Source organism: Lissotriton vulgaris, chromosome 2_1 (assembly GCF_964263255.1).
Source record: "Lissotriton vulgaris chromosome 2_1, aLisVul1.2, whole genome shotgun sequence".
Taxonomy (NCBI): Eukaryota; Metazoa; Chordata; class Amphibia; order Caudata; family Salamandridae; genus Lissotriton; species Lissotriton vulgaris.
The window spans coordinates 512,450,253-512,465,849 of record NC_141687.1 but is presented as its reverse complement, the minus strand read 5'-3'; the positions used below and the strand labels follow the sequence as shown (position 1 = coordinate 512,465,849).

The 15,597-nt window shown below is 40.6% G+C and overlaps 1 protein-coding gene across 1 annotated transcript in view; it reads right to left on the bottom strand.

The window, feature by feature from the left end:
- The window catches only part of MOB4 (MOB family member 4, phocein), a 133,019-nt gene extending 118,989 nt beyond the window's left edge, over positions 1 to 14,030 (bottom strand). The window contains exon 1 of the mRNA XM_086955425.1: positions 13,761 to 14,030. Within this exon, the coding sequence (XP_086811551.1) occupies positions 13,761 to 13,820 (60 nt within the window). The 5' untranslated portion in view covers positions 13,821 to 14,030. The remainder of the gene's footprint in view (positions 1 to 13,760) is intronic.
- Between the last annotated feature and the right edge of the window lie 1,567 nt (positions 14,031 to 15,597).

The following is a 15,597-nucleotide window of genomic DNA, read 5'->3' as shown; positions in this document are numbered from 1 at the left end:
CTGGTTGTCTGTGATGTAGTCGCTGATTTCAATTTTATGTTTAGAGAGTGACCTGCAGTTCACAGGAGATAACTTCAAATTGTCATCTTGCCTAAATATTGTCTTATCTGGATCAAATACAAAAGAACATTGGGTGCAGCGTAGAGCCTCTGCATTTACCTGCAGCGAATGATAGCACAAAACGGGTAGAGGTCTCTCCAGCTCCTTTATATCTTTCCTTGGTACCTCGGGCTGGTCTGGCTTCAAACGGGCATGGTGGGTGGCCTCTGGCACTAGCAGGATGCGGACAGGCGCAGATGGGCTTGCCATTGGCATGTCGTCATTGCGCGTGTTTGCTGCGTGTCCAGCCCTGCATGCTCCACTTATAGTGCCAGGAGCCCAAAAGACTAGCCCGACGCCCCGCTGGAAGAGAATGCTGTCCCAGAGGGAAGGAGGAGGAGCTACGTCCTTTAGCTCAATCAGCACTCACTGCCGTGGCGGACCGAGGACGTAGAGGGGGGAGAAAGTGCAAGTATGCAGAGCAAATGTGCAGAGCTAAAATCAACACAGGTAAACAAACAATATTGTACAACTGTACAACTTGGCATAAATATTTTTTTAAAACATAAACCGTAATTGCCCTATTGGGTAGGAGGGTGGGGGTCGAAGCACAGGTTCCGGGTGCAAGACCCACTGGACAAGTATTCCTTCATATCCTTCAGACAAACTACATAGAGAGGGTGACAAGTCGGGGAAAATTGGACCTGGCTCCAACACTGATAAACCCCTACAGCCCGGACAGTGAGAACAGTCACTGAGTTAAACACACGCCTCGCCACTCAAAACTACTTTTTTTTTAATGGATTGTACATTTGGCACAAAGTAGAGGACCACAGTCGAATTCAGGGTTATATTGTGAGGTTCACACTCTAGGTGGTCAGCTTGATGTGACCCTGATAAGGGAATTAAGATCTATGCTGAAGGAAATTCAGTGAGGTAAGACTCTTGGGAGACAGGGCCTTCACATGAATTCTATAAATGTACCTTGAAAGCACTATTGGGCAAACTGCTGGAAGTGTGGGAGAAGGCACTAGAGTGTGGACAACTCTCAGACTTGATGTAAGAGGCACCATAACAATAGGGCTTAAGCCTGGTAAAGACTAGCCAGTAATAAGTCATGCAGGCCGCTGTTAAAAGTCCAACACCAACATTGAGCTGAATAGTAAAGTCAGAGTGGGTATCCTTTTGATAGTGATCCTCAGACTGCTCCCAGTGGACCAATCAAGTTATATTGCGGGGCAGAAGCACAAAACAGATTTGAAGAGTATGGCTCATGCCAAACACTACATAAAACTATTAGTGGTAAATATGAGGTGCCATCTCTCAATATCGAAAAGACGTTTGGGTTGTATCTTCCCTTCAGAGAGGAGACTGTGATTCAGCAACACAACAAAAATGGTCTGCTCTAGGCTTGTGTACCTGTCCCAACCTGTGAGGGGTGAGGCGTCCAGCACAGCTTCAACCTACTAATGGAGTTTTATGAAACATCAGGACTGGGCACAAACGTGACCAAGTTCTGCCTTTTTCCATTGGGCACGGTAAAGGTGTGGGGACGATGCCTCACTTGAAGTGTGGGGAGGTGGGGTGGAGGAGAGGGAGTGGAGGTGACACTGCAGCCTGAAAACTTGATCCCTTGAGACTCAGCTATTTGTAGGGATAGATATAAAAGGCAGATATTGTTGGAAAGGGTCCAGACTTATTGGATTTGCCACAAACGTCATTACCATAGTTCAGATGCAATTTCCAGTTGACAAAATCACAGAAACCAGATTTTCCAAACAATTGCGCTATAGGATTGCCAAATTACCCTATTGAAAGTATATTTTGACTCATGAAGGTTTTGGTTGCCTAAGCTTGTCTTTTCTGCATGCTACATCAGTCAAGTTTGTTATAAGAGAAATGGCCAGCAAGGGTTTTTTTGGTTTTTATATTTCTCAGCACTGTTAGGACTTGTTGTAGATAATCAGAGTACCTAAAGCTGAATTTAATCAGTGGCTGTCCTATGTTGTTTAACTATTTCGAAAAAGAATCAAAACAAACAGTGTTACCACACTAACACAATATATACATTTTTTGATAAAAATGCAAGAAACCAGGGTTTTTGTGTTGTCTGAAAGTTATTATTTGATTTCAAGACCAAAACATATATTTTTATACAGAAAAGATAAACATTCATCTAAAAATAGGGTTCATACATAGATACAAAGTGGATATTCAAGGTATCGGTTGTTACCTGCTTTGATCTATCCAAATTATAAGTCCAGACTGCTTTAAACACAATAATACATTGATTTCAACTCAATAATCAGAAGAAAATCAAAGATGACAAAGTTCAAAAATGCAGAGTTGGACTGAATAGTCGACGTTTCGGTCTTTTTGGAGTTTTTCATAAGACCATCATCAGGACAAAAATAATTCTATATACAATAGATGACCCTCTGTAAAGAAAACATATTACAATATATACATATATATACAAACACCTGGTTATAAATCTATACACAATTTTTATTAGAAAAAAATCTACATTTATTTACATTCTTAAATGCCTATTCTAGGTTGCTTAAAAAAGTCGGTGTGGCGACTAGAAAACAGAAAAAACGAATTTTAGAAAAAATATGGTCAAAGATCCAAAATATTCAATCAGTGGTATTTTTAACTCACTTTTGTTTAGTTAGAGACATGTCACTATTATATTCAGGACGGCAGCAGCGCTTTCAATTGTGGCGTTGATGCGAGGCAAAGAGATAAATCTTTTTATGCCAAAGTTTTACTGCAAGAGATGGGGGCAAACTGTAAGCTATCTTCCCACCACAGTTTAAAAAAACATTTGCATGGACTGTCAAACGAAACAGGGGGGTGGGGGGGGCTTATTGATTTACCTCATATTATATACAGGAGTGCTGTCAACAGTTTTCTGACAGGGAGTCCAAATTCGATCAATTCCAGAACACTTGTATATTTCTAGTTGGATAAAGAAATATATATACGAGTTTTTTAGATTCACATTATGTTATTGTTGGTTTACAACTATATTGCACATCTCTATTCTAGCTAGAAAAGGCCTTTATCTATTCATGAGCAACCTGAGCGTAGTTAACTAGTAGTTGTCAGTTAATAATACTAGTTCACAAAAGATGTTAGAACTGCTATTGGCAGCAAGTTGGAACGTTTATTAGGTTTTACTTGTGGCTTTTCAAGTAGCTGTAAGCGCCTTCTTCTCTAGACAATTTAAAAAGACATCAGGGACGTCAGGGTAAAAGTAAGGTTCCCTGAAAATTTATGTATAAGTGTGCTACTCGGGGGACCGAGGTATTCTAGCTTAAGTAGTGGAACAACTAAGCATTAGAATCTTCGCAAATCGCTTTAGTCAAAATTACGATAAGGGAGATCTTCTTTTTGTATCACTTACTTCGAATCTCGATCGTAACCGCGCCAAAACTCCAAACGAATCAGGTTAGGGCTTACAACAATGTTTGCGTATTGGTGCTTGTTTATAAAGCGTCACACTTATCAACGGGTCGCGTGTTATCGCGAGATTACACAATGGGAGCAGTTACTATGTTTAACGTGTAACGAAGGCGGCCATTTTAACCTATGCAATTCACCTATGGTGAACCAATATTTTATCTGCGATGTAGTTACTCGATTGCCCTTCAACAAGTAGACATTGGTTACTAGAGTTTGAATCGAATGTAATTTCAAATATTACGTAATTAATTTACAAAAAAGTTTTCAAAAAAGAAGAAGATGTAGTCAAGCAATAAAGCATATTATGACAGTATTGGTCCTGTCGCCAAAGAGGCGCGCACATTCTGAAACTTCACATCATAGAATAAGCGCTCATAGTCAAAGCAGTAGTTATACAAATTTATCTAGATAAAGATATTCACACAGCATTATAATCTACACTTATCTTGTCTAGAGTAATTTGTTTTAAATGTGTATAGGCACTGATTTTTATTTAAGCCAAGATCTGACTATACTATTCCAGAAAGTTCCGACAAGTTTAGGTCAGGCAGGCAAGAGTATGCCATTCAGTGCTAGAGTTCAGTCCATTTTTCACACTATTGGCAATTTCAATCCAGCGATTTTCTTTAATAATCAAGCTTTTATCACAGTTTTTTTGTCTGATTGATGGTTTCACAACATCAATTACCCACCAAGTAATTTCTTTCTCAGAATGTTTTGCAGAAGAGTAGTGTTCTACTAATGGGGCATTTTCCACTTTGCAGCGGATCCGTGACTGATGTTGAAGGATTCGCTGCTTGATCATCTGTGTGGTTTTCCCTATATACAGTTGACCACATGGGCACTGTATGCAGTAAATTACATTACTGGTTCTGCAGTTAGAGAAATTTTTGATGGTAAATTTACGTTCATTGATCTCAAAAGTTTTGATGTTCTTGGTGGTGTTGCAGGCCATACAGTTATTACATTTATAATGTCCTTGTAATGGAGATAGTTGTTTCATGTTGTCAACAGTGTTTACATCTTGTCGTTCGTACGCATGTACTAGGCGGTCTCTCAGATTTGGCCCGCGTTTGAATGAAAACATTGGTTTCTCTCTCAGTTCAGGTAATTCTTTCAGAAGAGACCAGTTTTTTGTTACAATCTTTTTGAGTTGTTGGCTGAATGTGCCAAAGGTAGTCACACATACTAATGGTGCCTGGTTGTTTTTAGGTTTATTCTGGAGCAAGGCTTCTCGGTTATTATACCATGCACGTTTCATGGAGTTCTTAAGGAGCTTATTGGGGTACCCTCTCTCATGTAGTTTGATTGTAAGAATTTTCGCCTCATGAAAATAGTCAGACCGTTTATAACAGTTTCTACGTAATCGTAGAAATTGTCCGAAAGGTAACCCGTCACGTAAAGATTTCGGATGGTGACTGTTATATTTCAACAAAGTGTTGCGTGAGGTGGGTTTCGTATACAAAGTTGTATAGATGGTGTTTTCCTCACTAACTCTAAAGGTTAGGTCAAGAAAGTTCATTTCGTGTGCATGGTAATCTAAGGTAAACTGTAGGTGTGGATTTCTTTTGTTTAGCCACTCATGGAATTGTTTTAATAGTTCCTGGTTGCCTTTCCATATGAGAAAAACATCATCTATATATCTTAGCCAGCATGATATGTTGGCTAAGAGCGGATTTAAATTGTTGTAGATGAATTCTTTTTCAAAATAGTTGACATAAATGTTGGCTATATTGGGGGCGTAAACTGCCCCCATTGCCACGCCTTTAAGTTGTTGATAAAACTTTTTTTCAAAGAGAAAAAAGTTTTGGCACATAGAAATCCTGATGCATTCCACTATGAATTCACTGGGGACAGTGTGTGGTCTCTCCCGACTGTCTAACAGATCTTTAATGAGTGCAAGAACTTCTTCTTGTGGAATGTTCGTATATAGACTATTGATGTCCATAGTCAAAAGATATTCCTGTTCTGGATTATACTCATGGTTTTCAAGTTTAGTTATCACAGTGGTCGTGTCCCTAATGTATGTGTCTGCTTAAGTTACGAATGGTCTAATGAAAAAATCTGAGTATTGGGCAAGTGGCTTTAGGATAGAATTGCAGCCAGCAACAATTGGTCTCCCTGGTGGTTGCGTGGCATGCTTGTGGATTTTCGGGAGGATGTAAATTAGTGCTTAGCCATCCTCCTTCAAGTCCTTGGTCACTTAGTGTTTTTATTTCTTTTTCTAGTGCAGGGGTGGGATCTGTTCTTAGTAGTTTATAGTTGTCAGTTACAGATAGTTGTCCCAACATTTCTTGTCTGTATGCCTCGCGGTCCCATAATACTAGACCACCCCCCTTATCGGCAGGTTTAATTACCGTGTCTTTTAAAGTTTCAAGGTTTTTCAATGCCAAATGTTCCTCTTTGTTAAGATTGTTCCTGCAGAAAATCTGTTGTGTGAACAGTGTTTCAGTTTCAATCAAAACAGCGTTTTCAAAAGTTAGGATGTTTTTTGAAACCATGTTATTTTGGGGGAAGAACGTTGAGGGTGGATGGAGACCTGTCACATTTCTTTCTTGGATATCATCTCTAGAAGCAAAAAAGTTTTTAAGTCTTATTGTACTGACAACTATAAACTACTAAGAACAGATCCCACCCCTGCACTAGAAAAAGAAATAAAAACACTAAGTGACCAAGGACTTGAAGGAGGATGGCTAAGCACTAAAGAGGCTGCTTTTCTCATTAACAAATCACCAACTGTGCCAGCCATTTACATCCTCCCGAAAATCCACAAGCATGCCACGCAACCACCAGGGAGACCAATTGTTGCTGGCTGCAATTCTATCCTAAAGCCACTTGCCCAATACTCAGATTTTTTCATTAGACCATTCGTAACTCAAGCAGACACCTACATTAGGGACACGACCACTGTGATAACTAAACTTGAAAACCAAGAGTATAATCCAGAACAGGAATATCTAGTGACTATGGACATCAATAGTCTATATACGAACATTCCACAAGAAGAAGTTCTTGCACTCATTAAAGATCTGTTAGACAGTCGGGAGAGCCCACACACTGTCCCCATTGAATTCATCGTGGAATGCATCAGGATTTCTATGTGCCAAAACTTTTTTCTCTTTGAAAAAAAGTTTTATCAACAACTTAAAGGCGTGGCAATGGGGGCAGTTTACGCCCCCAATATAGCCAACATTTATGTCAACAATTTTGAAAAAGAATTCATCTACAACAATTTAAATCCGTTCTTAGCCAACATATCATGCTGGCTAAGATATATAGATGATGTTTTTCTCAAATGGAAAGGCAACCAGGAACTATTAAAACAATTCCATGAGTGGCTAAACAAAAGAAATCCACACCTACAGTTTACCTTAGATTACCATGCACACGAAATGAACTTTCTTGACCTAACCATTAGAGTTAGTGAGGAGAACACCATCTATACAACTTTGTATACGAAACCCACCACACGCAACACTTTGTTGAAATATAACAGTCACCATCCGAAATCTTTACGTGACGGGTTACCCTTCGGACAATTTCTACGATTACGTAGAAACTGTTACAAACGGTCTGACTATTTTCATGAGGCGAAAATTCTTAAAATCAAACTACATGAGAGAGGGTACCCCAATAAGCTCCTTAAGAATTCCATGAAACGTGCATGGTATAATAACCGAGAAGCCTTGCTCCAGAATAAACCTAAAAACAACCAGGCACCATTAGTATGTGTGACTACCTTTGGCACATTCAGCCAACAACTCAAAAAGATTATAACAAAAAACTGGTCTCTTCTGAAAGAATTACCTGAACTGAGAGAGAAACCAATGTTTTCATTATAACGCGGGCCAAATCTGAGAGACCGCCTAGTACATGCGTACGAACGACAAGATGTAAACACTGTTGACAACATGAAACAACTATCTCCATTACAAGGCCATTATAAATGTAATAACTGTATGGCCTGCAACACCACCAAGAACATCAAAACTTTTGAGATCAATGAACGTAAATTTACCATCAAAAATTTCTCTAACTGCAGAACCAGTAATGTAATTTACTGCATACAGTGCCCATGTGGTCAACTGTACATAGGGAAAACAACACAGATGATCAAGCAGCGAATCCGTCAACATCAGTCACGGATCCGCTGCAAAGTGGAAAATGCCCCATTAGTAGAACACTACTCTTCTGCAAAACATTCTGAGAAAGAAATGACTTGGTGGGTAATTGATGTTGTGAAACCATCAATCAGACAAAAAAACTGTGATAAAAGCTTGATTATTAAAGAAAATCGCTGGATTGAAATTGCCAATAGTGTGAAAAATGGACTGAACTCTTGCACTGAATGGCATACTTGCCTGCCTGACCTAAACTTGTCGGAACTTTCTGGAATAGTATAGTCAGATCTTGGCTTAAATCTAAAATCAGTGTCTATACACATTTAAAACAAATTACTCTAGACAAGATAAGTGTAGATTATAATGCTGTGTGAATATCTTTATCTAGATAAATTTGTATAACTACTGCTTTGACTATGAGCGCTTATTCTATGATGTGAAGTTTCAGAATGTGCGCGCCTCTTTGGCGACAGGACCAATACTGTCATAATATGTCTTATTGCTTGACTACATCTTTTTTGAAAACTTTTTTGTAAATTAATTACGTAATATTTGAGATTACATTCGATTCAAACTCTAGTAACCAATGTCTACTTGTTGAAGGGCAATCGAGTAACTACATCGCAGATAAAATATTGGTTCACCATAGGTGAATTGCATAGGTTAAAATGGCCGCCTTCGTTACACGTTAAACATAGTAACTGCTCCCATTGTGTAATCTCGCGATAACACGCGACCCGTTGATAAGTGTGACGCTTTATAAACAAGCACCAATACGCAAACATTGTTGTAAGCCCTAACCTGATTCGTTTGGAGTTTTGGCGCGGTTACGATCGAGATTCGAAGTAAGTGATTCAAAAAGAAGATCTCCCTTATCGTAATTTTGGCTAAAGCGATTTGCGAAGATTCTAATGCTTAGTTGTTCCACTACTTAAGCTAGAATACCTCGGTCCCCCGAGTAGCACACTTATACATAAATTTTCAGGGAACCTTACTTTTACCCTGACGTCCCTGATGTCTTTTTTAATTGTCTAGAGAAGAAGGCGCTTACAGCTACTTGAAAAGCCACAAGTAAAACCCAATAAACGTTGCAACTTGCTGCCAATAGCAGTTCTAACATCTTTTGTGAACTAGTATTATTAACTGACAACTACTAGTTAACTACGCTCAGGTTGCTCATGAATAGATAAAGGCCTTTTCTAGCTAGAATAGAGATGTGCAATATAGTTGTAAACCAACAATAACATAATGTGAATCTAAAAAACTCGTATATATATTTCTTTATCCAACTAGAAATATACAAGTGTTCTGGAATTGATCGAATTTGGACACCCTGTCAGAAAACTGTTGACAGCACTCCTGTATATAATATGAGGTAAATCAATAAGCCCCCCCCCCCCCCCCCCGTTTCGTTTGACAGTCCATGCAAATGTTTTTTTAAACTGTGGTGGGAAGATAGCTTACCGTTTGCCCCCATCTCTTGCAGTAAAACTTTGGCATGAAAAGATTTCTCTCTTTGCCTCGCATCAACGCCACAATTGAAAGCGCTGCTGCCGTCCTGAATATAATAGTGACGTGTCTCTAACTAAACAAAAGTGAGTTAAAAATACCACTGATTGAATATTTTGGATCTTTGACCATATTTTTTCTAAAATTCGTTTTTTCTGTTTTCTAGTCGCCACACCGACTTTTTTAAGCAACCTAGTAATAGGCATTTAAGAATGTAAATAAATTTAGATTTTTTTCTAATAAAAATTGTGTATAGATTTGTAACCAGGTGTTTGTATATATATGTATATATTGTAATATAATGTTGTTTTCTTTACAGAGGGTCATCTATTGTATATAGAATTATTTTTGTCCTGATGATGGTCTTATGAAAAACTCCAAAAAGACCGAAACGTCGACTATTCAGTCCAACTCTGCATTTTTGAATTTTATGTCATCTTTGATTTTCTTCTGATTATTGAGTTGAAATCAATGTATTATTGTGTTTAAAGCAGTCTGGACTTATAATTTGGATAGATCAAAGGAGGTAACAACCGATACCTTGAATATCCACTTTGTATCTATGTATGTACCCTATTTTTAGATGAATGTTTATCTTTTCTGTATAAAAATATATGTTTTGGTCTTGAAATCAAATAATAACTTTCAGACAACACAAAAACCCTGGTTTCTTGCATTTTTATCAAAAAATGTATATATTGTGTTAGTGTGGTAACACTGTTTTGATTCTTTTTCGAAATAGTTAAACATAGGACAGCCACTGATTAAATTCAGCTTTAGGTACTCTGATTATCTACAACAAGTCCTAACAGTGCTGAGAAATATAAAAACCAAAAAAACCCTTGCTGGCCATTTCTCTTATAACAAGTTCTGCCCGAGCCCGCAAGGGTATATTGGGTTGCTCACCTATATACTTAGCACATCAGTCAAGCAGCATTAGTCAGAACAGCAGTTAACAAGCTCAGCAGGTCTATGTGTAGGTATACATCTGTATTGAGGAGATCAAAAATCTTTGTGATTTTTGTTCAGCCACTTTGGCATTGCTCTTTTCCCTATACATTGAGCAGAGAAGTGAGCTGGAGGCTAGATCCACATTCTTGTTTTTATTGGTTACAAAATGTAAATCTGATTCGCGAAAAACAAATGTTGATGCCAAGATCTTGTCCACAGTCAGACATATCCAAGTGCTTCCCTGCATTGTAAAGTAACCATAATTAATGGATATATCAAACTTTCCCTCCCATTTTGAAAGAAATTATTGACGGTCTACAATTCGTGCAATGAAACTGGCATCCTAGGCATCAGTGAAGAGCAGCTCACTCCAAGAGACAGAAATCAAGCGTACTCACAGACACACTCTGATCGTTGGTCTGTGTTTGATGCCAACACTCTTAAAATCATCCTCAACTGCCTTGTGTCACGTTAGTAGTTAGGGGCATAGACTTCACATGGTTGACCTCTTTCTTGGCCATCAAGTAAAGTTCTTTTTACTCCCCCTTTCTTGTCAACATCTATTATGTGCATGGTTCCTCAAGGTTCTGCACTCTCCCAATCCTTTCGGTGTTTACCTGACCACTGTGGCATACACCATGGATGTTCCCAAAGTAGACTACTGGATGTCTGCAGAGGATATGCAGTTACTCAACAAAATAGAAGAAAGGCTGACGGTTCACCTTAAAGTATCTAAGTGCTGGGAAAGAAAATGCCAGACTGGGTGCACCATAACTGACTTTGCATAACCTATCATAAGTCTGAAGTATGTTAGTCGGCGCAGCTGATCATTTACTCATCCTTTTCTCTTGGCCAGATTCCCAGTGCCCGCCTTCAACAGCAGACGAAAACGTTAAAAACATAGGTGCTTTCCTTTAGAGTAATTTAACTTTTAGTTCTCTCGTGAATTCAATTAACCTAAGTGCATCCTAGCATGTTTGCATGCTTCAATCCATTCTCCTTTGCCACTAATCCCTCTAAAAGATTTAACTAATCATCACCATGGTGTTCTCATGTCTGGCTTTCTGCCACAGCATTATGACAGCCCTTCCCAAAAAATGGTAAATGAACTGCAAACAGCTAGGCCCATTTGTGCCCTAAAACATAATTGTCGCAATACCACCGATGTCAGTTACTACACTGGCATCTTATCAAAGAGAGAGTCCATTACAAAACTTCAAAACACAATCCACTGTACACAAGGCTGTTCACAGCCAAGCACCAGGCTAACTGACAAGACTCATAGCTTTAGTAGCCATCCAGACACCCTAGATTAGAGGTCTTCAACCTTTTCTGTAATAAGAGCGAATTATGTTCAATGAATATCATGCTGAGCTGCTAATATTATTAGTGTTGTATACATAACTTTACGTTAGCAACCACCCTATGCAAGACTACCACGGTGATTACCTCAGAGCATCAGCCAGTGTTGCCAGTTATAATGAAAGGTTTTATCAACTTGGAATGAACACATATTTTGGAAATTCAACCATTTTTCTCCAATTAATGAGCTCTGAAAGTACACACGTTTTCACATTGAAAGCACAATTTTCAATTCTGTAATACGTATGTTAATTTATCCAAACTATAGCCTCGAATTTAGTAGAATGGGCTGCATACAGGAGATCTACTTACAGGTAGGTAGAGAGCTACCAGGAGCTGCCTACCCCAGATCCTCTTTAGAAAACGTACTGACCATTCAGCCTACCGAGCTTAAAGGATTTGGAAGTAGAACTCACCAGGTGTATGGCTCGTTTCACTTAAGCTACCTTCCTCAGACACAGAGAATGGATCAAGACTTCCTCAGTATCTTTGTCGCTAGCCTTACAGCTATAACTCTGCAATCAAACAGGCCTTCTGCATTAGTTCCCAAGTGACCATTTTACAACTCCTTGCCAGTCAAATGCCCCAGACTGGAACTTAATTAGTAAAGCCCCTCGCCTTCAAAGTTTTCCACGCCGGGAGACAATTACAGATCCACATATGTTCATGGGCATTTTAATAAGCCCCACTGCCTGCCTATTCTCCATATTGTGCTCCGACATGGCGATCAGTTGATTGAATACTATGAAAAAAATACATTACACAATAATAAAATATGGGGAGTGCATTTCTCAGTAACTTAGTTTCGGAATCACTTACATCATTCACCAGATACGTACGTATTTACATAATTCACCAGATCCATCCTACGGTTGGAAGGTGGGGATAACAAGAAATAGTGATTACGTAGATGGCAAATCTAAGTATTATAAGTTTGTTAGATGCTAGAATAGAGGGAAATTTTGATATTTATGAGCATTTGTAAAGCGCAAGCGTTCGCTCCCAGGGGAGCATCATGGCGCTGAAATCTGTAGAGTCTTAAAAAAGCAGCAGGATAGTTCTAATAACTAATATCTTGTTATTTCACTGCAGTACCTTGGGGCACCATAACAAAAAAAGAATTTAAAAAAACATACTTAAAGATCATCCTAGGCCAAAAGAAAAACATCAGATTCAGAAATGATGAATGCATGCCCAAAAGGGCTTACCATACCATGCATAGAATGCCAAATTGGAAATGTTTTTTCCTGCAGGTAGTCAGTACACTGTATTCGGTGCTGGCATAACGAGTCCTCTTCAAAACAAATGCAGAAGTAATCAGCTGTGCTTGTATAATGTGGACTTTGCAGCACATGTGCAGCAGCCAACAAACAATCTATAGGAATTCTCTGGCAAATTCGAACATACTTTCGGCGCCCTTAACGGTGGGGGAAACCCGGAAAAAATAAGATACTACTTCAAGTTCAAACATTTTTCTTAAGAAAAGGGTAGTTTGATCCCCGGTAAGCAAACAAATAATTTACGCAGTGCACCAAAGCACATTGGATAAGTGCTTTATATAGCGGCCACAGTATTACTAATTCTCCTTTCTCCTTTGTTTCTCTTTAGATAGGTTTACCCTAAAAAGCAACAGTACCCGGCTCAAAAGACAAAAACAGTACCACAACACAGAAGTGTTGTGTTTTCATAGTAAGCACTCCTGATGTCTACGTTCCGTGGATCTCGAGTGAACGATATACTGTGTGGAGTTCTCTGCAATACAACCAAGATCAGACCTCTCACGACATTCTCAATGTTAATTGACAGCAAGTGACAGTTCTACCTAGAAAAGCAGATCTTTTAACTAGAACTCTAATCCCTTGGCTCGGAAGCAAATAGCTAGGCCACCGACGTCATCAATTGGGATGGCAACTATAATTGTGTAAAACAACGCATTGAGAAAGACCGTGGGTGGTCAATGCTTGCGAAGTCTGCTCCCATTAATAGCCGTGACAGGCCACAGCGGGTGGGATGACTCTCTGAGAAGGTCCCAGTGGACATACAGCGAGCCCTTGACGAGGATAGCCGTGCTATCCCTGCACTTTGCCTGGTACCACTGACAGATCTTCTTCACATCATTGGAGCTCAGTGACTCCAAATTAGAACAGTCCAGGCCCAGTCCTGCCCTCCCCCGCGACCACCAGCCTGTTCTGAGTCAGAAAAAGCATCCAAGAAGGGTCAGAAAGCTCGTCGCCTCCATTACCCCGCCTCCAACGTGTCTGCTGCCCACAGGAGACCTGTTTCCGCTGATAATATGCGTTTCTGTACCTGAGCCGTTGTGCCGGGCCGGTTCCTCCGCAGCACTGCCGTCCCCTCCGCCATGACCATAGTGACAGAGTGAGACGGCAAGACCCGGATGCTTCGGAGGCGGGGATGCGTAAGGCAGCAGAGCAGCCTGGTAGGAGTGCGTCACCAGCGTCATGACGCAAGACAAATCACTTCCGTGTTACGTTCTATGTTGCCGGTGTTCTGAGAATCATTGGGTCCCCGTGAGTGGCTGCCCCCCCTACGTCACAGGGTACAATGATTCTCAGAACCAAGCTATTATCCGTCGCTCCCCCATGGCGGTTTGCCCCCCCTACGTCACAGGGGCGGAGCCGTCTGTGGAAGGCTCGGTGCACGAGGCTTCATGGCGGAGCCAGACAAGTCCAGGCGTGAGTCCTCATATTTCAAGCACGCTTCAGTAGCTCAGTTGGGAGAGCGTTTGACTGCAGAGTTGGAGGACCCGGGTTCAATCCCGGGTTCGGCATAGTTGCAATTTCGGCTTTTATTTTTATTTTATTTATGTATGTATTTATTTATTTATGCGATTTTATATAGCGCGGACTTTACCCGAAGGTGTCAGAGCGCTTCACTTTAGGACCAGTAATGATACAAGAGGAAACAATTGCAAATTAACAAATTACAAAAGCAAACGTTAAGTTACATGATAAAAAATGACAATAGTGAGCAACCAAAATACATGAGGTAGCAATCGGTACATTACAGGAGAAACAAGCACTGGCGTTGCCAATAGGTTTCGCCTTTGGAAAGTTGGAGCTATTGGTTTTGTAAATGACATTTTATATTTATATATTGTTATTGACCATGCCAATAACGATATATAAATATAAAATGTCATTTACAAAACCAATAGTTCCAAATGCGAAACCTATTGGCAACGCCAGCGCTTGTTTTAAATGACGCGGCATGGCACAGCTAAATTGGCCGCAACACCCCGCTGCGCCATTTCCTTGTAATTATAGCCCCCTGTTCCTTCCTTCCCTCCCAGGTGATGATCGTCCCCTGCTGATCCTGGCGAGTGCGCGGGGTCAAAGGTTGCGTTTCACTCAGTGAAAGGCAGTAAATAAACTGAAACAGCCTCTAAATCAGCTCCCACCAAGAGGTGAGTGACGGGGGGAGGGGCTCAGAAGGAGGGGGCCAGCCCCGGCAGGGGGCCCACGGAGCGCTGCAGGACAGGCCTTCCGGATGGAGGCCGGAGCCAGGTGAGCAGGGCGAAGATCGTGGTGTCAAGGTGCATTATGGTATATTTAGTGGATTGCATTGTTTGGTTCATATTTTGTAAACGGCCCGTGAGATCCCCGGGGCCAGTGTGGCGGGAGGAAGCCAGGCAGGACTTGCAGTTAAAGTTCACCATCAGGCATCCGATCTCTAAACAGAAACAGCAGGAAAGCCCGTTGGCATAGCTCAGTGGGTTAATGCGCCTGAAAGTGAGATGTATCTGCAACCTGCAGCTTACACGCTGGAGGAGCCACTTGGGCCTTTCATCCTTCTGAGGCTAATAAAATGCTGCACTCCAAGTTTGTATTATAAGATGACTCGCTCTTTGCAGCATTTCAAAGATAAAACTTGTAGCTGCGAGCACTACATACAAAACCTTCCATGCTGCACCCAATTACCCCACAGAGGCCAATGTACAAGCAACAGGCTACGAATCCTGCACCACGAAAAGCGCCCAGGGGGTCAGTGAAAACGGTAGCGCTTCCGTGACCAGGACAGGGCCAGGAAGCGCTAGACATACACAGAGTAGCCACTTAAGAAGTGAGGAAGCGCTTCAGGCCACAAGGGGGTACGGGTAGCGCTATGTAAATAATATTAAAAATGC